This window comes from Parasteatoda tepidariorum, chromosome 7, assembly GCF_043381705.1.
Source record: "Parasteatoda tepidariorum isolate YZ-2023 chromosome 7, CAS_Ptep_4.0, whole genome shotgun sequence".
NCBI lineage: Eukaryota > Metazoa > Arthropoda > Arachnida > Araneae > Theridiidae > Parasteatoda > Parasteatoda tepidariorum.
Genome location: NC_092210.1, coordinates 84,835,704 through 84,863,258, shown reverse-complemented (window position 1 = coordinate 84,863,258; position 27,555 = coordinate 84,835,704). Strand labels below are relative to the sequence as shown.

Below are 27,555 nucleotides of genomic sequence, written 5' to 3'. Positions count from 1 at the left end.
ACAAATTTTTTTTTAAAATCAAAGTTGAATGACTTTGAGAAAAAAAATTTAAACCAAGGAATGAATAACGTTCATTCTAATATTGTACTTCATTACAATGCATGTGACATTTAGGATATTAATTATAAATATACATCCACCAAGCAATTCCAATGGGCTTCAAAACATTTGCAACCTGGCCTTTTATTAATGTGAAACAGTTTCATAAATGAAATCAAAAATTTTGAAACCATATAAAGTTGTAAAGTCTTGAAATTTCTCATGGTGATCATGAGTCATTTACTCAAGAATTTAAAAATGACTCTCTGCCTTAGAATGCATGACTATCATCTAGAATTCTAAGACATAAATCCATTAGGAAGAGGAAAATATCTTAAATGCCAGAAAAATATTTTGTAGAAATCAATACAAACAAAAACAAAATAATATAGATGATAAAAAAAATACCTAGTTTGAAAAAGATAAACAGCCTGTTCTGCTGTGTGCAATCTGAAAACATACTGCTTTTTAGTATAATCTACAGCTTTCTCCGCATAAGCATGATGAATACGAATGGAGTTATGGAGACTATCATACAACTGATTTTTCTTGAATCCATGCTCATCCTAAATATGAAAAGTGTACAACATAAAATTCTGGTCTTTAAATTCTAAGAAACATTTTAAAATTGGTAAATATTATTCACCTTGTGAAGGTATAAAACTAAATCTCTTAAAGTAGCATACAACATTTTCCAGCTTCTTCTCCCCAAAGGAGCTAAAATAATCAAAAGTATAGTTAGAAAAAGGAAAAATAATATATCATTAATTTTGAAAACACATTAAAATCTATTTGCTTGCTCTGAAATATAATCATGAAGTATAAATAAAAGTGATTTATCATGAAGTATAAATAAATGATTCATGAAGCATAAATAAATACATCTATTTATACTTCATGAAAATAGATATCTGTGTTACATAACATAGTTTACAGACTACAAATTTGATTCCTTGAAGAGGATACAAGGCTTTGAAGTTTACACACAATTTAATAAAATGAAAATAATGAAGTTAATCAAGTGAAGACAGCACATTTAATAATAAAAATTGATACTATTTAGAAAGAGCCACATAACATAAGAAAACTAAATATAATTTTTCTTAATCTAACATATGTGTTTTCAATGCAATTCTAACCATTTGATTACTCTAATTAAGTGAGAATAGAAATAGTGAAATAGCATTTCCCAATAGAAAGCCATTTTAACAGTTTGACGATGATGCTATCACAATACCTTTCAATCTATTATTACCGGTTTTCAACCTTTCGGCCATCACATAAGTTTCTTAAATTACTTTTCTCATGGCGCCAACATTTTTAACTGTAACCATAAACCCCACTATGCTTGAACACCCCGATCAATGCACATCCCATTGTTGATTGTGCTCAAAATAGGCGAGCTTGCTTTTAAACGCATTTTTCTCCTTTTCCGCATGCGTAAAAAATTTAATTTTTTCCTTATATTTTAGCTGTCCTGGTTTTTCTTAGAGTTGAATTTAGGCAAAATTCAGATAAGATAATTGCTTTCATATATACTTAGAATTAGTTTTATGCTAAAGCATGCTGAGAAGAAAACACAGGCTGCCTTCTAAGAATTCCACTGACATGATGGAGTCTCTGAACATTCTGATGCCTCTTAAAAATGATGTTGAAAAATTGGGACAGTTCTGAAATTTTAAAAATAAATAAATTTTGAACAAATCAGATCTCCATCAAGATCATCTATCCTCATTCATCTCCACACACACAGGGTACATCTCAGTGTAGAAGAAGTAATCAACATCAATTTTTTGGCTTGCATGAAAACGCTATCAAGTTTTCCTTTAAATAAAAGATTGTCACACTATACAAGCTGATGTTAAGAATATTGACAATATTTTCTCAAAAACAAATAGTTTTTATAACTGGTGAGTTCGGATTATGAAGTGATCCCAATAAATATGCAACAAGATTTGTGTTGTTGGCAAGCTGTAGAGAACAGAGTACTATAGCAATAAAAAACATTTTTTTCCACCATCATTGCCACAGTTCAAAATTTGCAATACAGTAGAGTCTCAAATACTCGAGTTTCTCATAAATCCAAGCCAATGAAAGAAATCAGTATTGCTCCCAAATAATGACAAACACACGCACGACACGTGGAACAATTACTACGCTTAATTTTACAATGAAGACAAAGACAGAATGCTGAAATGCAAAATTAAAGTTAGCGATCACCTCATTGATGAAGACGATTTGCCTCTCTTCAACCTGATAAAAAATTTCCAGGTTGCGAAAACACCGACATGACAGTGGTAGATGCATGGCTAAATAGAGATGAATAATTATAATTTTCAGATACTGCCACTGTAGAAATGATCGATGCTCTGGCAACGAACAGGAAAATCTGGAAAATTCCACGCAATGTATAAGTCACAGTGAAGGTCTCGCTGCTCTCTAGTCTCTAAAGCGATTCGTGGAGCAATAGCCCAACGCAACTCTAGCCATCAATATGCTGACATGAAAAAATAGCAGTGTGTTTAAACAGAAAAAAAACATTCGACAATTATTAAAGTACAATTAAGATGATGCAGTAACACAACAAATAATGTAACTTTTCGTAAAGCAAGAAATGCAGATCCTCTAATGTAAGTCAATTTTCTTTAAACCTAATACATTATTGAATTAAATACTAAAATTTACAAATTACTCTGTTACAATTATTTTAAAGTACAATTAAAATAATGCAGTAATACAAAAAAATAATGTAACTTTTGTGAAGCAGTAAATACACCCTGATCCTCTAATGTAAGTACATTTTCTTTAAATATAAAACATTTTTCAATTAAATACTGAAATTTGCAAATTACTCTGTTTCCATTTAATAAGATATTTACTAAATTTTATGCTTATGCTAATTTGAGCTTTTGCAAGATCAAGGTAGGCTCGGTCTCGTCCGGTCAAGACTATTCTGTAATTACAAACAAGAAGAAAAAAACATATATACCATATATTTTGGTTGTTACCAAAGATATATTGTACTCACTCTTTTTACCACTAGCATCTATACAACTTTTACGCATCACATAACCTTTTTTATATTCAGTAGCACAGGTTGGGTTTGGAACCTAAAAAGGTATAAATGAGAAAAGCATTAAAAAAACTAGTAAATATTCCTAAATCAATAATTCATCATTCCAAGAACAAAAACTGAGCAACATAACAATGGTACCCATAGACTATTAAAGTAACTTGTAGATATTTTCTATTTTATTTATTTTAAAATGACGTAGATATCTTAGATATCTCATTTTAAATATACAAATTGAATTCTAGCAAATGATTTTCAAGTGTAGATACAATTTAGCTTTCAGTTTATATTGCAAGAAATTTTTCTGAGTATTTCGTATGTCTACCTCAAATTTATAAAAGAAAATTTAGCATTTGCAATACTGAACCACATGTGCTTTTAGTAATAACAAGCATCACTGATGATTTAAATTTTGGGATGTTCATGATGCTGCCTCTTCGTATAGAAAACTCTGCAATTGGGAAAATGATGAAAACGAAAACTTTTAAAGAATATAATGACTTAAAATTTGATTATAAGAAAGAGGAAGGAAAAATTAGTTGAAATAACTTAAATTTCAAATTGTACACTTATTGTTATTAGAATAGAGTACATTACTTTCAGAAATTTAATGGCAACTAAAAATAAAGGAAACAGCTATCCATAAAACTGCTAAGCAACATTACTATTGGTATTTTCATAATATGCTTTAATATCACCTAAGTCAGAAACTTTTAAAACACATAAGGCAAAAAACACCCATAAAAATGTATAAAAAAGAATACAAACCAAATACATAACAAAAGATTATATATTTCTTGTATTATTATCCTTAATTATATTTTATTAATCATATTATATTAACTGCAATTTATTAATTATATTATATTGATTATAATTTATATGAAGTAATCAATTATATTAATTATAATATATTTTTTATAATTCTTTTACACTAATAAAAAAAAGAAACAAATACATATATAAAATAAAAAATACAAACAAAATAATAAAACAGATAATAAAAAATAATCATCTGACCCATGCTAATAGATTTAAGCCAAATTGATACATTAATTTATGTGTTATTTATTAAATTGAATTTTTTTTTTTAATTCATTAACTATTTTTCCATGCATTCAAATTTATAAGAAGTATTAAACATCATATATATATATAAAGATTAAAATATTTTTATTTCAGGAATGTCCAAGATTCTCTTTTTTTTATTATTATTACTACATTCTTTTTTACAAGGACTTTAAAAATGTGTTTTAAGGGGAAAATAAAAAGATAATATAATTTTAAATAAACAAAACTTTTAAATTTTTAATGAAACTTATTTATCACTATTTTTTAAATCTATTCAACACTTAATATAATAATTTCATAAAAAACATTTAGCAAAAGCAGATATAGCAAAAAAATAAAATACAAAGCAGATATAGCAACAAAAAAAAATATAAAACAAAAAATTTGTTCATAAAAATGTTCATATTTGCATAAATATTTAAGCTACATAAATGAAATTTTATGCAGTCATTATAAATAAGAATCTAAGTAATCGGTACAAATTACAAGCTTATTACTTGATTTTCTGGCAAAAGGGTGTTCAAAAATACTTCCTTTCTTTTTAATTTATTGACGGTCCCTCAAACCTCTGGAAGCTTTAAATTTTATTGCAAAGTATGAAAAATTGATCAAACACTTGTATAATTACAAAATAATCCTCTTAGCATATCTTGACAAAAATTTTAAACAAATATCAAAAACTGAGTCTCTTCCATTATTGCAGAGCAGTGTATATCTCCAGCTATTTCTTTGACAGATAAATATATATATATATTTATAGAAAACTACTGAAGATCATGATAATTAAAATGAATAAAAAATAGTAAAATTATAAAATCCAGGCATTTTCAAAGAAATCCTTAAATTATTATGTGAAGTAGACTTATGAAGTTCATCTCATAAATGATTTGTTTATTTGCATATAAATCTCAATGCATTTATAAAAAATACACTGTGTTGTAAACTTAATATGCCATTTAAAGCAACATTTTGATGTGTATAAAATGAGCAATTCCCAATATTTAAATATATTGTAGCTCACAATAAAATTGCCATAAATTAACTATTAATTACAACTCATATTGAATTTATTTTATTAAAACAAATTCAGTCATTTAATCCTATTTAAAAACAAATAACTGAATAATGCTTAAGCAAAAGTATACAAAAATAGAAAATGATATGCAAATTTTGTCAATATTAGATAAACAAAACTAAAATGAGTGGAAAAAGAGAAATTTTTTTAAAATAAACTAAATTTTATCAATTAATTGTTTGTGGCTCCTATATATACTTTTTTTCATTTGTTGTTTTTCCTTTCATAATTCAATGAGTAAGTTGTGTATTGAGAACAAATATTTATAAAAACTTGCTTAAATGTAAAAAATTCAGTAGGTTAGAAATAATGTAAACAAATGAAACAATTTATAATAACATTTCAAATGCTCACTAATAATACAAATGCAGTGCAAAATTTTAAAAATCAAACTATGATCAATGAAGAAAAAAAAAGTTTGTACTTCTAAAAACGGATTATGACAAACAAAGCTCTGTCTATAGTCATTTGATGAGTTTTTTACTTTCGACGAGATTTTCTTGTCATCTTCCTCATCCCTACAAAGAAATGTAATCAAATTATAAAATCAGCATTATGTCAATATATTGCTAAAACAAATGAAAAAATTCATCATCCTATAAAAAACTAAGAAACATTTAAAATAATAAATAAAAAAACTTGAAAGTTAGAAAAAACAATATTTATATAAAATTTATCAGACATGTGATTTCTGTAAGAAGAAATTATCTGAATTTTTTTTCTCAATGTACTTTTTCCCCCATCGTTTTGTGCATTGTTGTAGTATTTACACAAATGAATATGTATATTGAAAAAAATTACATATTCTTCCTATTTCGCACTTATCAAGTCGTCATCGCATCAAAACAACAAGATTTTAAAAACTTTGCAATAACCGAAAGAAAAAAAATTTATTTAAACCAAGAGTATTTATAACGAAATCGCACAAATCAGACACGTCAAAAAGGGATCAATTTAATGTTCGTTTCCAGATACTTGCGGTATAATAAATAATATCTTATTAAAAAACATTGATATTTTAAAAAATATGCAAAAATAAGTATATAGTGATAACTGCCGAATAATTGATAGAAAAAGGGTGGAATTATCGCGTCAAATAGTGAGTACTCTAAAGTGCGCGATTTTAATTTCCCGAATCATAATACTATCAGGATGTGAAAATCGACAGCATTAGCTGTAAAAAAAAAACTATAAAAAAGGCGAATGGATTTAGTCCAAATCGATCCCATCAAAAAGTAATCACTCAAATGTGCGAATCGAATCACTCGCTTATTAATAATATCGTATCAAAATATCAGAAGTTAAAAAACCACGAGAATGTCAATAACAATAAATGTGAAAATATGCATCGAAAAAACAGTGGTAGCGTTGTATCAAAAAATTACTTATAAATGTACAGATTGAATTGTTATATTAATGTATATACAGGGATCTTTTTTAAAAATAGAGAAATATGTAGCATTTATAGCCGATAAAACGATTGAATCATTGCATGGATGCTATGATATGAAATTATATGAGCTCTGATATGAGATTCGCGGAATTCCGGGAATTAGTGGAAGAATCACATGCCTGATTCATTTAATGCTTATTTACATGCTGCCTCATTATCACATGCCCAATTTAAGTATGAATCACGTTACTGATTAAAATGGTAGGATTTTATACACAAATTATTTTACTTCATTGATAGTTAAAATTTGAAATAGAATGAAGAATAAAAACAAAAGAAAATTCAATATTTTTTACCAAAGTCGTTTATGCACAAAAGTAATTAGCGGAAATGAAATGAAAAATTTATTTTAAAACTTGCTGCAAAATTTTGTTTTTGTAACACAGTTGAATAACTTAGATGCAAAATTTGTTGCTACACAAATGAAATAAAGGAAGGACGTGATGAAATTGGAAAACTAAGAATTAGCTAATTAAAATTTAAATAATAAGCATTTGAAAACTGAAAAAAAAAAAACAGTATTAAAGCTGATCAAAGCAAAAAATGTGAATAAAGCACACAAAATACAGAGACTTATTATAGTTTCAGTTCTCTAAACATGAACCTTTCTCAGTGTCTAAACATCAAAAAAAAATTCTTTTTCTTTTAGGTGTTCAGCTATTGAGGAAAGTTCTTGTTTAGAAAACCAGATCTATAGAAAGTCTATTCTGTACTTTATTTGTGCTTTATTCACATTGTTTTTTGCTATAATGTATTCTGAAGTAAATTCTTTTTAAAGAGAATTATTTATTTCTTAAAATAAATAATACTAAATTATAATTTTAAATAATTTTAATTTAGTCCATACTCGAAAGTTAATGTTTTAACAAATTATAAAATCTAAAATAATCCGCAGAAGATGCGTTTTAATACATATATAAGCAATGCAAGTACTAAAAATATTTATGTTCGGTTTAAACCATTAAAAAAAATCATATAAAAAAATACATCAAGGAATTACGTAATATGAAATTACTTACAAAGCCCATTCAAGTGGATGTGTTTTAATTGAATGGTACAAAGTTTTCAAAACATCTCTAGGATAATTTTCCCCATCATTGAGTTCTGCTAGATTTTCAATAAACTCTCCACATACCATTTTATGCCGTATATTCTGAATAAAGAAATTGTTATTGTAATTGAAATATATTGGAAATAAAATAGATTTAAATTTAGTAAAAAATTAAAGTATTAGGAAATTTACAACTGTTTGCAATATTTTTAACTTAATTTCAAAATTTACAAGATTTAAAGGCAAATGAAATTACTAAAGGAAAACTAAACTAATTAATCTAAATTAATTAATTAAAGGTAATCTAAATTTATTAAAAAAAAGGTAATATATTAAATCTAAAATTTAATACTAGTTTTTAACTGCAAAATTTGGACAAAAATTTTTTAGAGATAAAATGCTTTGTTGCTGAAACCCTTTTAAGCCATTTCGATTTAATAATTCTCGCTTAAAGAACAATGAAGAAAAAGAGTGTGCCAGAATTAATAATGGAATTAGGCATAGCTGCCAACATGGATAAGAAAAACTATAGTAGATTTTAAGAAATAATATAAATTTCCTAATAATTGTTACATAATGAACTAAATATTTTACACAAAGGGAATTTTAGGGATTTTTATAGTAATCAAAATAGAGAAACTGAAATATTTTCCAGTATGATTGACATTAAATGAACTTGAAATGTTATGTGCTATATTTACTCATAATTTTGAATAGTAATATGCATTTAATACATCAAAGATAGTTAAAAAAATATTAATTTAAAAAGGGAGCTCTGGATAAAAATAAACAAAACATTTTAGAACAAAAAAAGTTTTTAACTAATTTCTATAAATGAGACTCGCTTCATTATGAATTAGTAATACATATTTAAATCTTCAAGCAAGCAATAATCTACGTAAAAATGCTATTTCAATATGGATTTTTTTAGGAAACTTGCTCAATTTCAATCAGAGTTTTCTAAAATGTACAAAAACCAGGTGAATTTTTATTAAACCAGTAGACCAGTAGAAACAGGCAAAATCCAGTAATCTACTGGAAAATCCAATAGAGTTGGTTTGGTATCTATGATTAGGGTAATAGGTTTTTGCAATGATATCATATTGTGAAGAAGTGTTAGAATTATTAATTTTACAATTAATGTTAAAAAATGAAATATTCTTAAGTCCAGGATTTAAAATGATAAAAAAGACTTTTTATAGGACATCTAAGGGCAAAATAATGAAAATTAAAAAATGAAGTATAATCAGTACTGAAATGAAAAACTAGTTTTCATATATTTTGGTAAAAAAAAAAGTTAATGTTTTGGTAATTAAAATAAAAATTTTTTCAACATAATTGATTGACTTTAAAAATGTATTATTTATATGTCATTCTGCACAACTTGGAATTAATTTTGTATAAGGAAATTCTAACATTGTCAATGTTGTGATAAACCTTAGAAAAATCCTGTCAGCTTACGAAGAAGTTAATTAAGCATTAGAAATTTAAATGGANTTATGGTTGATATTAAATGAACTTGAAATGTTATGTGTTATGTTTAGTCAATTTCAATAAACTCTCCACATACCATTTTATGTCATATATTCTGAATAAAGAAATTGTTATTGTAATTGAAATATATTGGAAATAAAATAGATTTAAATTTAGTGAAAAATTAAAGTATTACGAAATTTACAACTGTTTGCAATATTATTAACATAATTTCAAAATTTACAAGATTTAAAGCTAAATAAAATTATTAAAGGTAATCTAAATTTAGTAAAAAAAAAGGTAATATATTAAATATTTGATTAATAATATGCATTAAATACATCAAAGATAGTTAAAAAAAAATAATTTAAAAAGGGAGCTCTGGATAAAAATAAACAGAACATTTTAGAACAAAAAAAGTTTTTAACTAATTTCTATAAATGAGACTCGCTACATTATGTATTAGTATATTTAAATCTTCAAGCAAGCAATAATCTGTGTAAAAAATGCTATTTCAATATAGATTTTTTCAGGAAACTTACTCAATTTTAAGGAATTTTCTAAAATGTACAAAAACCAAGAGAATTTTCATTAAACCAGTAGAAACAGGCAAAATCCAATAGTCTACTGGAAAATCCAATAGAGTTGATAGCTATGATTAGGGTAATAGGTTTTTGCAATGATATATTGTGAAGAAGTGGTAGAATTATTAATTTTGCAATTAATGCTAAAAAATGAAATATTCATTCCAGGATTAAAAATGGTATACAAAGACTTTTTACAGGACATTTAAGGAGAAAATAATGAAAATTAAAAAATGAAGTGTAATCAGCACTCAAATTAAACACTAGTTTTAATAGTTTTAATATATTTTGGTAAAAAAAGTAAATGTTTTGGTAATTAAAATTAAATGTTTTTTCAACATAATTGATTAACTTTAAAAAATGTACTATTTACATGTCATTTTGCATAACTTGGAAATAATTTTGTATAAGGAAATTGTAATATTGTCAATGTTGTGATAAACTTTAGAAAAATGCTGACAGATTACAAAGAAGTTAATTAAGCATTAGAAATTTAAATGGAAATTTTTTTTATAAATTTTAGTAGTCAAAACAGCACAGACATATTGATTGTATTTAATAATCGATGATTAAAAGTTTAAGATCTCAAAATTTTTTTTTAAAAAAATAATACTAATTATTATTATAAAATAACCAAAACAGTTCATGATATAAATAAATAAATGCTTAAAAAAGGAAACAGGTCTCATATTTTTCAGTCCATAAGATAGTTTATATTTCTAATTTTAATATTGCATAGATTTATTTTTAAATCAACATAAATGCTAAATTGTATTACATATGAAAAATAGAATATTTATTTTGCTGGCATAAAGTTAGGATTTAAAAAATAAAAATTTATTGTTGTAAATAATATTAAAAAAATATTTACTTGAAAAATGCCTTAAAGTGAATACTTTACATAATAATAAAAAAAAACTTTAAAGTAGATTAACATTGTAAAAAAAAATCCAAAGAATAGATCTCGTATGTTTGATACAAGCATATAATTTCATTGAATGAGTAAAATTTAATATCAATCCAATGAATTTTTTATAATTAATAGTTTGAAGACACATGTCTGATCACATGTCCTAATTAACAGAATTTACCACATGTCGTGAACAGAGTTTAATAAATGCATATGGGAGTATGTTTATTTTTTCTTTCTTTGCATAGATCAAACAAGCAATTGGGATCCAGATTTAGGACATAAAAATAAAGAATTGTCATTAAAACAGAAAGTACAACAATTTTCGCACTCTATTTCATTTGTTCCACCATAAAAAAAAAATTTAAAAAATACGAAATAAATATTTAAACAATGGAGTATTTATTATAAACTAAGCAAAACAAATTAGGTTAGAGAAGATTAAAAAAATAGCCGCATTCAAAAATTTCACTGATTAAAGAAATAAATATAAAGAATATTTAAGTCACACATAAAATACTGACTAAGAAGTTTTTTTTTTATACCTCTCCATGTAAGTCTGAGTTCAATAACATTAAAGCACAAGTCAAAGTATGAACAGCATCTATAAAGAAAAACGTAAATTTGTTAATAGAAATACATCACAATGAAAAAATATTTTAAAACAAATCAAAATTTACCACTATACATTTACGTTAGATTAAAAATGTAAAAGATTTTCCAGAAAAAAATTCTCAGTATAAAATAAGAAATTTTAAATAAAAAACCTTTTCAGTAAAAATTAAGATTTCAATTAATGTAAACTACTAACAATACAAATATTGTCCAAAAAATGACACAAAAAATCCTCCACCGTGTCAGTAACTTAATAAACAGGGACTAGAAATTCAAACAATTCTCCATCAGGGTATCCACAAACACTCAGAAATTTTATTCCCAGACTTTTCAGACTGAGTTTATCAAATTTCCATTTTTGAAGCTGTTGGCAGAACTGTTGTGCTAATTTTCCAGTTATGTATTTAAATTAAATAATGCAATATACTTATGAGTGTCAATTGAGTGGAAAATAAGAAGTTGTTGTTTAAAAAAATTACTGCAAGACCAATTGTATTGAAACAATGATCAGACATCTAGATATCTCAAATTTAAATTAATTAATTTTACACTGATTTGAGATATTTTAGTTAAATTCCCTGATTTTTTTTCAGATAGATAAAAATCACTGACTCTACCCTGTTATGTGGCCTCACTGCTCATAAGTGACCAAAAAAAAGCCGTTTTAACAGATTCTGGCTAATGCAATTTAAAATAATAAAAGAACGTCATCCTGCTTGTTTTCTTTTTTAAAAAATGAATTTAGAGATCAAAAAAGCAGTTACAAATATCATGCTGAGATCTGATGTACACCATTTACAGCTGTACAATGGATAGTATGTTAATAGGATAATATGTTAATCAAATTCCTTTTTATGGAATTTGATTAACATATAATTAACATAACATTACAAATTAATAAGGAAATAATTTTCATTTGTGCTTGTTTCTTTTTTTATACTAAAAAAAGAAAAATATATCATTTAAAATTATTCAAGGGAAAAGAAATGAGTCACAAATTTATTTATTTCCTGAAATATGCATATTAAAATCAGCATTTTCTTTGACTGTTAGTTGAATGAAAGGAAAATTGTATAATTAATTCTGCACATACTCAAGTTTGAAAATTTTTCCAGATATACACTTTGCAAAGTAATATTGGAAATTTATTTTTTGATGCATTGTAATGTAACATATTACTTACATTTTATACATGATTTAAATTTTTGTTTTTTTTAATGCAATTGTGACTTTTTTGCAGCAACGTGATGAAACAAATCATGTCTTTTTTCTGGGATGATGTTTGCCTTTCAATACAGAAAGATAATACTTAATATGTAGAGACATAAAAAACAATTCACTAGTATATAAGACATGTCAACTTGATTCCATCTTGAGGTACCTTTTTGATAGATGAAGGCTGACATAGTCATTACTCCCTTCAACATATTTCCTAACATTTAAAAACAAAATAATTATCTTATTTAATCCTTTTTCAATAAATACAAATCATAAATATAATCTGTAATATTTTTATTCCAAAACCTTGCATTGATTGCAGAATAAAATCTATTTTCAGAAATTCCCTTTACATCTGCCTAAAACATTAGTATAAAATTCAAAAACGGTTATATGGTCATTAATGTTTAGAACTCATTAAAATTTATTGATATTTTTCAAGCTTTCTTTTCCTCCTACACATTTGCATATGTAAGGCTAAAAAAAAGAGCCTTGGTAATAGATTAAATCAATTAATAGCCAATACATGAATTACGTAACTTTCATTGGCGGAAACTATGTTAACGCACACATGCCACTTGCATTTTTTGATTTCTTGATGGTCTTGTGGGGCTTAGCCCAGCAACCTTACTCACCGGGCAGCTTTCAAAATTTATTATTTGATTAATTTATGTGTTCAATATTAATTTATATGTTCAGAACGCAAAAAAAATAAATAAATGGACCACCCTTAATAACTATTTAATAAAAAGATCGGATCTTCAGGTTCTAGGACTCAATCTTAATGGTTCAATGTCAAATATGCTAAATCATCATTATATAAAATATCATCTGAAATATGCTCATCAATAAGAGCAAACAATAATTTAAGTTATAATATCAGGCACAAAACGCACTTTTTCTAAATAAACATAACTTCTTTTCATCAGATTCAGATTTTTGACCCCAAAATATCGGGGATAGTCTCAATCTGGAAAATATTGTCCTGATAGTTTCGTCAGAAGAGGGGTCCGAATTCTGGAAATGTTAATTTAATTTTTTGCGTATTTCGCTATATCTCGAAAAATTTTTAAGTGCGTTGAAAGTTTTTTGTACACAATTATAGAATTCGTTAGTCCAAAAATAATTCCTAGCAAAAAATATAATTTAGTAAATATTTAATATTTTATTTAGCAATAATAGAAAAAAATTAAATTGTAAGGTATACAATTTTTTACATCATTTTTAAGTAAGTAATTTTAAATGGAAAAATACAAAATTCGACCGAAATCGGTTGAATAGTTCTCGAGAAATCAAATTTCATCTATACCACTTTTTTAAAATTCAATTTCTCAGGAACTATTCGACCAATTTCGCTCACATTTAGTATTTTGCCATGTAAAATTACAAACTTAAATATGATCCAAAAAAACTTTATACCCTACAATTACATTTTTTTTCGATTATGATTAATTAAAATAATAAATATTTAAAAAAAATTTTTTTTTTGCATGGAATTACCTTTGGAAAAACGAATTTTATAATTGTGAGCAAAACACTTCAAATTCGCTTAAAATGTTTTCGAGATATAGCGCAAAAATACAAATTAACATTTAGGGATCCAAACTATTGGGACCATATTTTTATTCAGAGAAAGTACGTTTTTGTGTACATGGTCCATGACCCATTTTTTCCATGGAATTATGTTTGGATAAAAGAATTTTAAAACTGTGTGCAAAATTTTTTCAATTAGCTCAAAAAGTTCTGGAGACATGGCGAAATACACAAAAAGTAAAATTAACATTAAGGGGTCCAAACTTTAAGTCACTTTCCTGACCAAACTATAGGGACCATATTTCCCAGATTGCGGTTACCCCCAATAGTAGGTACATTTTTGCGTCTGATTTCGTAACTTAAAATATCGTCTGCACTAATTAATTAGCATATTTGAAATAATCTCTTTAAACCATTAAGATTGAGTCCTAGAACGTGAAGATCTTGATCTTTAGATCAAAAATTATTCAGGGTAGCCCGTTTTTTTATTCTATTTATTTTTTTAGCACATTATACAATTAATTTATATGTACTTTTTACTTTGGAGCTCCACATGTTTTCCAAAATAAAACTTTTTTTTTTTTTAATGTTTATCAAATCTGATTCTTGGAATATGGACATTTCAAAATAAATTATCTGACTTCTTCAACGGAATTAAACACAATCATTGAATCTTTTCTACAGATAGTAATTCCAACATCATTTTCAACAAAACTCCTTGATAAGGTTGATGCTATGCATTTTTTCACATTGAGAAAAAAATTGCATTCTACTTTATGTCGAACTATAGATGTGTATCAATATTCAATATACAAAACCATTTTTTTAAGAACATCACTCATTTCATAAATAAAAATCTTCTAAATTCAAGAAGAAAAGGAAAAATAAATAATTTCAATTATTAAGAAGTGAGACAATAATAAAATCAAAGTTAAATCTGAAACAAAATTTACAAACCTTGTGATTTAAATGAGTTGGGGTTGCAATCCAAATACCGTTTAGAGAAGTGGACAAGTACTCTTTCACGTTCTTGTGTTTCCCCAACTAAACAAAACTGATTTAGAAATTTTCTTAATGCAATATCTAAGCCATCTTTGGTGAAGTCAAAGAATTTCAAGTATTCTTCTGCAACAGCCTTACTGAACTCATTGCTGCAACAAGATAAGAGTAATTTCAAATATTAATATTTAAATATTCTGTATTAAAAATGCATTCACAACTTTATCGTTCAGCTTATGCTAGCTAATTGAGTAATTAATAAGAAAAGGCAGGCGACTTGAGAATATTAAATATTTAAGTGATGCATAAATTTCAAAGCATAAATTACAACTCATAGGTAAAAATATAAATTTTCTTTAATATTTTTTTAATCTAAAACTTGTCTAATACTTAAATTTATTGAATTCTTTTAGTCTTAGTATAACATAGAATTGCTATTTTAAGGATAAACAAAATAAACTTTTAAGATCTATAGATAAAATAAAGAATAATTTTATTTTTTAAAAGAAATGTTTTTTGTCTAACTACATATAAAACTAGAATTCTCATTAGATTTATTTAAAAACTATAACTCAATAAAAATTATTTTATTTCATTTAGGTGCATACCGTTTTAAAAATTAACGTATCATTTTTTTAAGAAGCTGGTTGAATAAAAGATAGATTCTTGATTTTATCGAAATTTTCAAGAATATGTTCTTTATGCAAAAATTATTGGACGCACATAATTTGATTTTATTTTAACAAAAAAATGATGGAAGATCAAACTAGAATTCTCATTAGATTCATTTAAAAACTATAACTTATTAAAAATAATTTTATTTCAATTAGGTGTATACCTTTTTAAAAATTAACGAAGCATTGTTTTAAGAATCTGGCATGGTTAAATAAAAGAGATTCTTGATTTTATTGAAATTTTCAAGAATATGCTCTTTATGCAAAAATTATTAGACGCACATAGTTTGATTTTATTTTAACAAAAAAAAAAGATGGAAGATCAAAACTGAAGGTCACCAGGTATTGATTCAAATACAGCTACATTTTGCTTTACACATAGCAATACTTTTTTGTGCCAAAAGTATATTTTGTGTTCCACAATTTGCACGCTAACTATTAGGGCATAAATACATTTTTTTCCCAATGCCCACCCGATTGACAGGTTTGATGGCCACTCTTTCAGAGGCACCACATTAGGTGGACAAACATTGCTCCCACAGTAAGGATAGATATTACAGAGAATGAAAGAATATCCATGCCTTGTCTGGGATTCGATCCCAGGATCTTCCTGATGTGTGGTCAGTTCCCTTACCACCACACAGTTCGGTAATCAGGGCAATAGTTGAAACAAGAGCAAATCCATGGTGACTGACGTTGCATTTTGATATGTTTTCTTATTTGTAAACTTTTTTTTTTCATTGATAAATATTTAGCATTTTTTAATCATATAGAATGTTTTTCAATAGCCTAATATTATTATGCATGTAAGAAAAAGAGACTAATATTATAGATGTTTTACTTAAAATAAAAATATAAAATGTTACTAACATTACATAGAAGGGACACAGATTAAAACATATTTTATTTCAAATTCTCCTTTTTCAATAAATAATAAGATTATTTTTTTAAAATCTGCTTAAAAAAAACATCAAATTAATAGTAGCATACATGAAATGACAAATAGAAATAAACAAATAGAGAAAAAGCTCTTGTGACTGATGTTTCAAACACAAACTATATAAAATTTTAATAAACATTTTTTACTATCATTACAAAATAATCAAAAGCTATAATTTTTGGCTTTTATATCTAAAATAGTTAATAAAAAAACTGAAAAATTATTTTATAGAGAGAAGCTATTAAATTTTTATATTAATTTATTATTTATTTATTGTATCACGAAATTTCCTTAAAGGTCTTTCAAAATTTAATGAAAGGTTTCTTCTGGTATTTTTACCATCAAAAATGGCAGTAATAAAATTAATTCTCAGATCTTAAGCACTGTACAAATATTTAACTTTGACATTATGAAAAACTAATTCATTCAAATTTTAAGGCAACTCCCCAAAAGCTGGAAATTGTTTTAAAAGTTGAAATTAAAAGTAGAAAAAGAAAATCTTTTTTCATTATGAAAAGTATGTTAACATTAAATAGAATACTGTGCCAGATTAAAATCTACTAGATAATGTATTTAAAAAGACAAAATAGTTTACTTTTTTGAAAGATGCCTTGACACATCTGTTTTCTTAAATCCATCTAAGCTGTATAGTCTCTTCGCTAATCGAATAGCAGAAGGTAGATCCACAGCCTTTGGACTATAATGAAAACTGTGCAAACTTTCGATGTCTGATTCATCATCAGTTGGTGGAGATTCGCTTCGTTTCGTTGAAGGCTCAATTACATCATCAGCTTCAAAAGCAGATGATATTTCATCATAACTCTCAGTCAACTCATGATATGAGAGATCTGCAAATGTACCTTCTGATCCAGGAGATGTGGGACTATCACTTAAGTCAAGCTTTTCTTCTTGCACTTTTGGCACTGAAAGTGAGCTACTGAAAGAAGTTGGCGACTTGTCAGATGAAAAAATTGAAGTAGGTGGCTGTAACTTGTTTTTCTCAGAATAATTGCACGTTAAATTGAGCTCTATATTAGATAGTACTTGTTTATTAGTTTTGTGCAATCCTTTGCCTTTGTTAGTTATGTCCTGAAACACATCCAAGCCATTTTCTTTTTTATCAGCCTCAATCCAACCATCATCTAGATGTATATCTTCGGGTGATAAGCTTTCTACGGGAGACCCTAAATCCGAATCTGTTGCTTTTGATAAATCTGTAACATCATCCAAACTGCTAATTGCAGATATCTGTTCACTAGTGCATTCACCATCACCACTATCTTCACTATCTCCGCGAATGGTAACTGACGAGTCAGATGGAATAATTTCAGAACCAGATGATTCACTCAAAGAATCAGCAGGATGATGTCTGGAAGATTTATTTTCCCCTACCTTAACACTAGCCTTAGAACCTGTTCTATCACTTGAACTTCCTGATAAATCACTTTTTCTAGAATTTTGTTGCTCATCAGAATTCCTAGATCCAAGCGACACGTCACCAGGACAAGAATTACCTAAGCATTCATCTTTATCTAACTCAATAAATTCATCGGCTTTGGTATCTAATAATGTATCAAGTGATGATGCCAGCTCATCCTCAATATCAATATTGACGGTGGTTAACGATGATTTTTGAAGATGATCTTCACTTTTTGAAGTTCTTACAAAACTAGTGGAATAACTAAAAGGCAGTTTCTTCTCAATAGTAGGACTATGAAAAGAAGGCAACTCTTTCTTCACTTGTTTGTTTCTAACTCTCTCTGTTTCTTCAGGGCTGGCAGGAGTTGATCGACAACTTGAGGCAAAAAACTCCAGCTGATTTGTTTTTGTACCAACTTTCGAAGTTTGAGTTGACTCAGAGTTTAAACTAATGTACAGTTCATTCGGCATATTGTAAGGATTTTTACCAGTGTGAGTTCTTTTATTGCAATATAAATCCTCACTATATTCGATGTTATGACATTGACTGTTGCTGTCACATGGTACAGAGTATCGGGAACATCTTTTTGATTCATCATTTAATTTATCTAATGTGTCAGAGTTTGATTTCACATTACTACCTTTTATAATAACATGACTATCACATCGTTCCATGACCTGCAAAAAATTAAATTAAATGCAGATCAATTGCACCTCACAGGCCTTAAAAACTTTTCTGTACCACATTTAATGTTAGTAACAAAAACTTTAACCAATGTCATCTGTATCTGATAAACTTTCAAAAAGTTTCATTGCAACTTCAAAGTAGTTTCCATGTCTTACAAAGGATACCTGTAAATGTAAGAAAACCTTGTATAAATTAAATATAAAAAAAAATAACGATTTTTAAGCAAAATATATGTATTCATAATAAAAGGATGTAAAGAAAGAAATAACAAAGATCATAATAAAAGGAGTCAAAATAAAATAAAATATATAAAATTGCCTCAAGTCTCATATCTAAACAAATTCAGGCAATTTTTTGCACACTTTTCAAAAAATATTTAAAATGATGTTTTTCGTACCTGAGTATTGATAAATTAAGTGTAAAAAGGAATTTGCTTGGTAATATGGTTTTCTTGACACTCTACAAAAATTGCAGCTAATTTTCAAAACATTAAGGTTCAAACTGTCACTGTACTAAGCATGAAAATGCACTAAAGTTATTCATCGAACTTTCAGTTTTATTCTATTTTACTGTACTAAAAAAAGTTAATTGTCATGAAAAAGCAAATTAAATTTCTTAATTACACTTACAATGTTAAATGGTTTGGAAAATTCACAGTGAAAAAAAAATAGGTATGATAAAAAATGCAAAACGAATAAAGGAAAATCTTTATTATAAGTGTAGTAACCTAATGATACATTAAATATAATCGTTTTTGAAATGAGAACCATGTATTTGAAAGTTAAAAATAATTTATTGTTAAAATATGTACACTCATTCATTGCAAATTGAAGAGACACTATTTCCAAAAGGACATTATTATTACTTTATACCTCAATAAGCACTCATTTAATTTTCTGCTCTAGCGCAAGTCGTGCATTTTATTTGTAAATAAAAAAGGAAACTAAATTTGATAGATATCTGACAACTATAATAAGGTTGAACTTAGACATGATATTTGCAAGAATGGTTGCGGCTTTGCATGATTCTAGTTATTAAATTTACGAAGATGCAATTTTCGATACGTTAATTTTTTTTAAATTTATTTTATACTTTAACAACAAATAATAAAATGAAGTTTCTTTAACATTTCACGGTAAAAATACTCTGAAAATTTTTTTTTTTAATATACTTGATTTGTTTTTCCACGAATGCGATATATAAAAAATCTTCTCAAGTCGCGGAACAACTTATCAGAATAACCCTAAATTATCTCTGAAATTATGTATTGATGATATTTTAGATTTATAGCACTTAGGCAAGTTGTAGCAAAGTTTTGAATAAAGCTCATTAAGTTTAAAACAAAAATATATAAAAAAAATTAGAGACAATCAGTAAATTATGTGACAAAATTAATTTTCAGAAAAAAAAAGCAAAATACTGAGACAAGTTTGAATAAAGCTCGATGCACGGAGCAGGCATAACAGTAAAATGAAAATTTTAAGAATATAAATAAAACTGTAAGCATATGGTAATTATTCGAACAAGAAAACTTTACCATAGCTAAACCTCAATTTTCCATAATTCAGATTGTACTGCACCAGCTTCATTGATAACACCTGAAATAAAATTTTATATTCATTACTACAGCGTCANTTACAAAGGATACCTGTAAATGTAAGAAAACTTGGTATAAATTATATAAAAAAAAAAAAATAATAACGATTTTTAAGCAAAATATGTATTTATAATAAAAGGATGTAAGAAAGAAATAACAAAGATCATAATAAAAGGAGTCTAAAGAAAATAAAAAAATATAAAATTGCCTCAAGCCTTATATCTAAACATATTCAGACAATATTTTGCACCCTTTTCAAAAAATATTTAAAACGATATTTTTCGTACCATAGTATTGATCAATTAAGTGCAAAAAGGAATTTACACGGTAATATGGTTTTCTTGACACTCTACAAAAGTTGCAGCAAATTTTCAAAACATTAAGGTTCAAACTGTTACTATTATTTTAAAAGTGTGTATGAAAATGTATGCAAATGCACTAAAAGTTTGAAAATGCACTAAAGTTATTCATCGAACTTTAGTTTAATTTTATTTTACTCTACTAAAAAAAGTTGAAAGCAAATTAAATTTGTGAATTACACTTACAATGTTAAATGGTTTTGAAAATCCATAATGAAAAAAAAAAAAATTAGGTATGATAAAAAATGCAAAACGAATAAAGGAAAATCTTTATTATAAGTGTAGTAACTTAATGATACATTAAATATAATCGTTTTTGAAATGAGAACCATGTATTTGAAACTTAAAATAATTTATTGTTTAACAAAATGCATTAAAAATACTATATAGGGAAAAGTGGGATAAGAGCAGGTAGCTAAGATTTGAAGGTCAGTTGGAGCTAAACAATTCAACCTAGAAGCTAAACTATTCAACCTAATTAAGGTATTTATTGTTTAGTTGTTTACAATATATCATTCTTGAAAACACAGATGTACTACTTTTTTAATAAATGATTTTTTTTTCTAGAAAAAGTCAAATCACCCGATCGCTCCCTTCCCAGAGCCTTATAACTTTTATCACAGATTTAAACTTATCAAGTTTTAAAATTTTGCCTTGAAACCTTGTAGTTTATAAGCAAGGTTGTAACATGTTACTGAACTTTAAAAGCTTTCAATTTGTTTCAGAATTTATCAATACTAAGTCACTTCAAAATTCAAATTTCAGCTTCACATAAACTCACGGTTCAACTCAAAATAAGCTCATCCTACATATTAAATTTATAATTCGAGAAACTGAGTAGAAGTTTCGAATAAATGTATTAATGCTAAATTTAAACATAAAAAAAATGTTAATCTGCAATGTATGCTCAAAAATCCTTATCACATATATATTATATCATGAGCATTTTTTCTTTCTGTAATGGGAAATTACAATTAAAAAAAAGAGGGAAATCAAATGCTATGCAAGCTTAAAAAGACAAATCATAATCGTTTGTCATTCTCTATAATATGTATTAGAACAAGATAATATTCAGTGCTCTGTGTTGAATTTCTGATTGACAAAGTGTTCCGAGATAGAAAAAGTTCAAGAATTGCTACTTAGATTCTACTCTTTTTCAATGCTTCTATTTTTTGCCAATATACAACCATGTGTTTTTCAAAAATGATTTTGGTAGAGGGAAAAAAGCGTAAATTTTACTAAGTTAATAAGTAACTTCTAAATAATGATGTGTTTTTTTTTAAATTGTCAATTGCAATATTAATATTTTCTAACCATTATACAGTAAAAATATGCATATTCTTGTTGTTTTAATGCTGTTTCGAATAGATCAGGGCTGTCCAACTGGCGGCCCGCGGGCCGCATGTGGCCCGCCAACTTCTTTTTCAGTCTGATCGGCCTCAGTTCTCCCATTAAAATGTAAGCAAATTGTTTTATAATCCTTCTGTTCCATTGTTTAATAATTAATAATTCAACTATTAATTGTTATTGTATAAGAGGTAAGAGGGTATTGTTTAACTTTTTCAAACTGCGGCCTGCCAGGTGATCAGTGACCGGAATTCTGGCCCGTGGGCTCTTTGCAGTTGGACAGCCCTGGAATAGATCTTACCAACGAATGACTACAGCAAGATTACACTAACAAGTGTACACTAGTTTACCAGCAAGAGCTAACTCTTGGAACGGTAGTATAAATTTGTCCACCAGATCGTGCAGCGACTTGCCACTATTAGGCTTTTCGATATAAAAGGTCGATCTACAAGAGAGGACATCAACTGATTCTAAACCTTAAAGTTGAAATTATCCGGGTTATTAGTGAAACTGCAGATTTAACTTTGTCAGTAAGATAGAAACATTTTAACAGAAGAAAGATCTAATGTAAACTCATTTGTTGCAAATTAAAGAGACATTATTTTCAAAAGGACATTATTTTTACTTTATACCTCAATAAGCAGCCAATTATTTTTCTACTCTAGCGCAAGTTGCACATTTTATTTGTAAATAAAAAAGGAAACTAGATTTGATAGATGTTTATTAACTATAATAATGCTGAATTTAGAGATGATATTTGCAAGAATGGTTGCGACTTTGCACGATTCTAGTTATTAAATTTACAAAGATGCAATTTTTGATATTTTAATTTTCTTCAAATTTATTTTCTACTTTTACAACAAACTATAATATGAAGTTTCTTTAAAATTTTACGGTAAAAATATTGTGAAAAAAACTAGTTTTAATATACTTGGTTTGTATTTCCACAAATTAGATATATAAAAAATTCTTCTCAAATCGCGAAACAACTTATCAGAATAACCCTAAATTATCTCTGAAATTATGTATAGATGATATTTTAGGTTTATAGTACTAAAGCGGGCCGGGATAGCCTGATCGGTAGGGCGCTGGGCCCATGTCCGAGAGTTCGTGGGTTCGAACCCGGCCGGCCGAAGACTCCCCGTGTAGTAAAATGGTGACTGATGCACGTTAAATCTGTCGAGTCGTAAAGTCCTCCATGTTCCCATAACAAATCAATACTTCTGAGGGTACTGAATTGGAGATTGATCGTTCTCTGATTCAGGTCAAAATTACGATCTGTGGATGAATGAATGGATGTATGAATGGGTCACACCCTATAAACGGGTGTGACGGATAGGTGTGGCAGAAGTCGAATTCTTGGCCATAGATGGCGCCACTGGAAAACAAGAACCATCGCACCCCTCTGCCTTAACAGGTATACGCCAACAACAACATAGCACTAAAGGAAGGTTTTGAATAACGCCCATTAAGTTTAAAATAAAAATATATACCTGTAGAAAATTAGAGATAATCGTAAAATTATGTGACAAAAATAATTTTCAGAAAAAAAAGCAAAATACAGAGACAGGTTTGAATAAAGCTCGATGCTTGGAGCAGGCATAACAGTAAATGAAAATTTTAAGAATGTAAATAAAACTGCAAGCATATGTAATTATTCGAACAAGAAAACTTTACCATAGCTAAACCTCAATTTTCCATAATTCAGATTGTACTGCACCAGCTTCATTGATAACACCTGAAATAAAATTTTATATTCATTACTACAGCGTCGCTTCACAGAAAAAAAATCATAAAGCATAAAAATCAGTTTATTTCCATCTTACTAAAAAATGTATAAACACACAGTCCATAATGCATATTCATGATNACTCTCCAGGTCTATATCCCATGTATTATTGAGATTAAACTTAAGTTTGAAAGGTAAGATAAAAATATATATAAAAAATCTTTACTCGTCAAAAATACACTGTCAATGAAAAACTTTTATTGTGTGGAAATACTCTTCGCATTTGTCAAGGAATAATAAAAAGAATATGACAAGAATTCAAAAATCTTCGAAACATTATAAATGATTAATAGTGATAAAATTCGGCGCAAGTCAGAGAGAAAATATTATAAAATAATATTGAAGATACTTCATGAGAATAATAATAATAAATACTTTAAAAAAAGTATATTCAGCCTAAATCTATCTATTCATCAACATGCCTCGGGTATTAAAATGAGAGAAGAAGAATAACTTTTCATAATTAATGGTATCTCTTGAAAAACAACAGTATTGTATAGTTAAAATTATTTCCAAATTGGTTTAAGGGATAATTCGTCACTTAAAGGGAGGCACCAGCCAAAATTTCTTCGAAAAATAATAAATCAATGAATGAGAGATTTTGTAAAAGCTTATACAGGGTGCGTAGCCAAATCTTTCAATAAAAATAAGCACCTTTTAAGTACTTTTTAAGCACTCCAAAAATATTTTTAAGCACTATATACATTACCAAAATACAAAATAATTTCCATAGACTTAACAGAATCATGATAAAACAACCAGTTTCTGACAAAGAACTCTATTTCTTGATTATATTAGCCATTAAAAAATGATCGAGAGATTTTTCGGTTCGATTTCAGAGAGTGGAAAATGAAGCTTGAAATTGAGAATATTATGCAAGATGCAGCGGAGTTGCACATGCGGGCTTTGCTGCTTTCATACGCTATTGGACCGACGGTACGCAAAAATGGATTGTGCTTGAATGAATTGCGAAAACGTTGAATAGAACAATATGGAAACCACGCTTTTGCGTAATACGACATGGTAAAGGAAAAAAATCGCCTTTTCGAAAAGGGAAAATTGAGCACTTTTTAAAAACACCAAATAAGAAAAGCACCTTTAAGGCTTTTAAAAAACAAAAATCGAAAATAAGCACCTTTACGCACTTTTTAAAAACGCTACGCACCATGTTATAGTGTTTAATGTATCATGTGTTAAAGAGATTATCTTAACTTTATACTTTAGCAGAAGCTATCGTAACCAATACAGAATATATGAAAAAACAAAACTTTAATCTCATTTTTCAAGAAATCATTATTTCAATTAATTTAAAGATCTCAGAAACATGCCAATTTGGAAGGCAGCATAATTTAAATTTTTTAAATTTCAAATGTAATTTTCAAATGGCAATCTTATGGAAAGGAAGAGGAAGAAATCGGCTTATATCCTATTATTACATGATAATTTTGAAAAAACCAATTTATTTTATAAACCTTCCAAGAAATGTTAATATACAATTGAACTAAGGATTAATATCACAAATCATCCAAATTAAAAAGTAAATTTTAAATTTAAAATAAAAAGTTTACAAAAATATACATATAAGCAAAAACTTTCTTGTTTTGTTGAAAAAACTTTCCAATTGTTACTATAGAGACTGAATTAGAATGTATGTCACGAAATTTCAATTAAAATTATTTTCTTACAACACCCGTGAATTCTTAGCACGTCTTTGTCTAAAAGTCAAAGGAAATAGTCATCTAAAAAAAGTTAGTTTTATACTTGTGAAATAGTAACTTTACTCCAGACATCACAAAATTTTATTGCTGAAGACAAAGTAAATATACATCAAGTATTTAGCCCTCTGAAACCTTAAAAATCTAATTCATTCATGGATACTTCAATATGAACTCATTAAAAATTTTAATAGGTACTAAATATTAGCCACAAACTATATAATTTAAAAAAAAAATTTGCATCATAATTGCGGAGATGCACTAAGTACGGCCTCACAATGGTCAATATGGAGCCATTAGCCTTCCAATCAAAATTAACTGGAAAAGAAATTAGCATAAGAAATGTTATATCCTTTTAAAACGAATTTCAATAAACTTAAAAGGCAACGCTAAAATCATTACATTAAAATTCAAGGAGTGAAAATCGAAACAAATCAAAAATCGAAATGTCAGTAGACTTTCCAATTTTAAAAAAAAATATTATTTACTAGGAGGCTTCGCCCCCTGCTCGCTGGCGCTCGCCAACCCCCACAACTACTTTCGCAGTTCATTTCGGATTGCTTCGCAATCCGATGCTCGCTTTGCTCGCTCATTGGATACGTTCTTAACGTCTAGCTTTTGTATAATTTTTTGAACACTGAAGTTCCGAAAACTTTTCACTGTAGAAAATTTAATCCTGTGCATTTCAATATTAATTTGAAATTGCAAACAGTTCACATATTTTTCTTAATCACACTATTCTAAATTTCAGTTGTTGAGAACTGTTGTAAGTTTTGTTTTAAAGTCTTTCACATCAGAAGGCTAAAACCATGTGTTGTAAAACAATATGAAATAGTACTGAACGCCGGATGTAAAGCATCGGCTTCGATGAAGATAATTTTGTGAGAANAGGATATGTATGGGAGTTGCAATAGTTTGAATTTTTTAAAAATGCTATTGAAACAAATGAAAATCACATTAATATTTTGCAAACCTGTCTATTTTTGGGGTGGTGAAATCCAGGCAACAGATATGCAATTTTTAAAATGTTAAAAAAATTTTTATTTTATTTTTTATGATTGAATGGTAATCCTTTTCAAAATTCTTTACTATCTAAGTTTATTTTTCCGTTCCTATTTAAGGTGATCTCGTAGTTTAATTATTTTTTATATAGTTTGCAATTAACATACAGCCTCGTTAATTGCAGGAGCTGTTCTAATTACTTACAGTTATAGTTAAAGTTCTCTGTACGAAGTTTCAAATGTGTTGAACCATAGTAGTGTTCAAAATAGATGTAACCTTAGTTTTGAACTATTTAATTATGTAAATTAATTTTTGTTGCATTTGATAAGAATAAATTATGATTCGGTTCGAGCAATAACAAGGTTATATTTAACAATTATGCTGTGGTAAGTTGGCACGATATTATGGCCCTACAAACCGTTATTCATTTCTGCGCCATTATTCTTTTACCATCGTTTAAGTACAAAATAATGTACATCATATTCAAATTTCATGTCAATCGGATGATTTCTTGTAGAGTTATGACAAAAAACGCACTTGTTGCTTAAGTTTTGCACACCAGTGTAATTACTAAGTTTTCAAATCACCAAATCATACAAATTAAAGCGAAAATATTAAAGTAAAAAAAAAATCTAAATTTTTTTTAATCGTAAAAACTCTTTCATATTGGTGAATTTTATCTCGTTTTGTTTATAATCATGCTTTTGAGACCTATTTCTAAAAAATCTGAATGAAGAAAAGTTTGCAGTAATTGAAATTTAAAAAAAAAATTGAAATTTTGTACTAAATGACCAATGCATGGTAAAAATAGTTCGAATATAGTGATCTTGACTATAAAGTGCTGTCCGCGATCATTAGTCGATGACGGTTGTTAATATTTCTGGGTTAAATTAATTCGAGTTTATTTAATTTGTTTTTTTTTCTTTGAATT

The 27,555-nt window shown here is 27.2% G+C and overlaps 1 protein-coding gene across 3 annotated transcripts in view; it reads right to left on the bottom strand.

Moving 5' to 3' along the window:
• The window catches only part of LOC107454550 (Exchange factor for Arf 6), a 116,438-nt gene that overhangs the window by 14,939 nt on the left and 73,944 nt on the right, over positions 1 to 27,555 (bottom strand). For all 3 annotated transcript variants that reach the window (XM_043051857.2, XM_071183713.1, XM_071183712.1), the window contains 9 exons: positions 20,353 to 20,413; positions 17,304 to 18,979; positions 15,053 to 15,246; positions 11,275 to 11,333; positions 7,731 to 7,864; positions 5,683 to 5,776; positions 3,068 to 3,149; positions 686 to 756; positions 448 to 605 (listed from right to left, as the gene is read on the bottom strand). In XM_043051857.2, coding sequence (XP_042907791.1) covers positions 448 to 605; positions 686 to 756; positions 3,068 to 3,149; positions 5,683 to 5,776; positions 7,731 to 7,864; positions 11,275 to 11,333; positions 15,053 to 15,246; positions 17,304 to 18,802 — 2,291 coding nt within the window. In that variant the 5' untranslated portion in view covers positions 18,803 to 18,979; positions 20,353 to 20,413. The remainder of the gene's footprint in view (positions 1 to 447; positions 606 to 685; positions 757 to 3,067; positions 3,150 to 5,682; positions 5,777 to 7,730; positions 7,865 to 11,274; positions 11,334 to 15,052; positions 15,247 to 17,303; positions 18,980 to 20,352; positions 20,414 to 27,555) is intronic.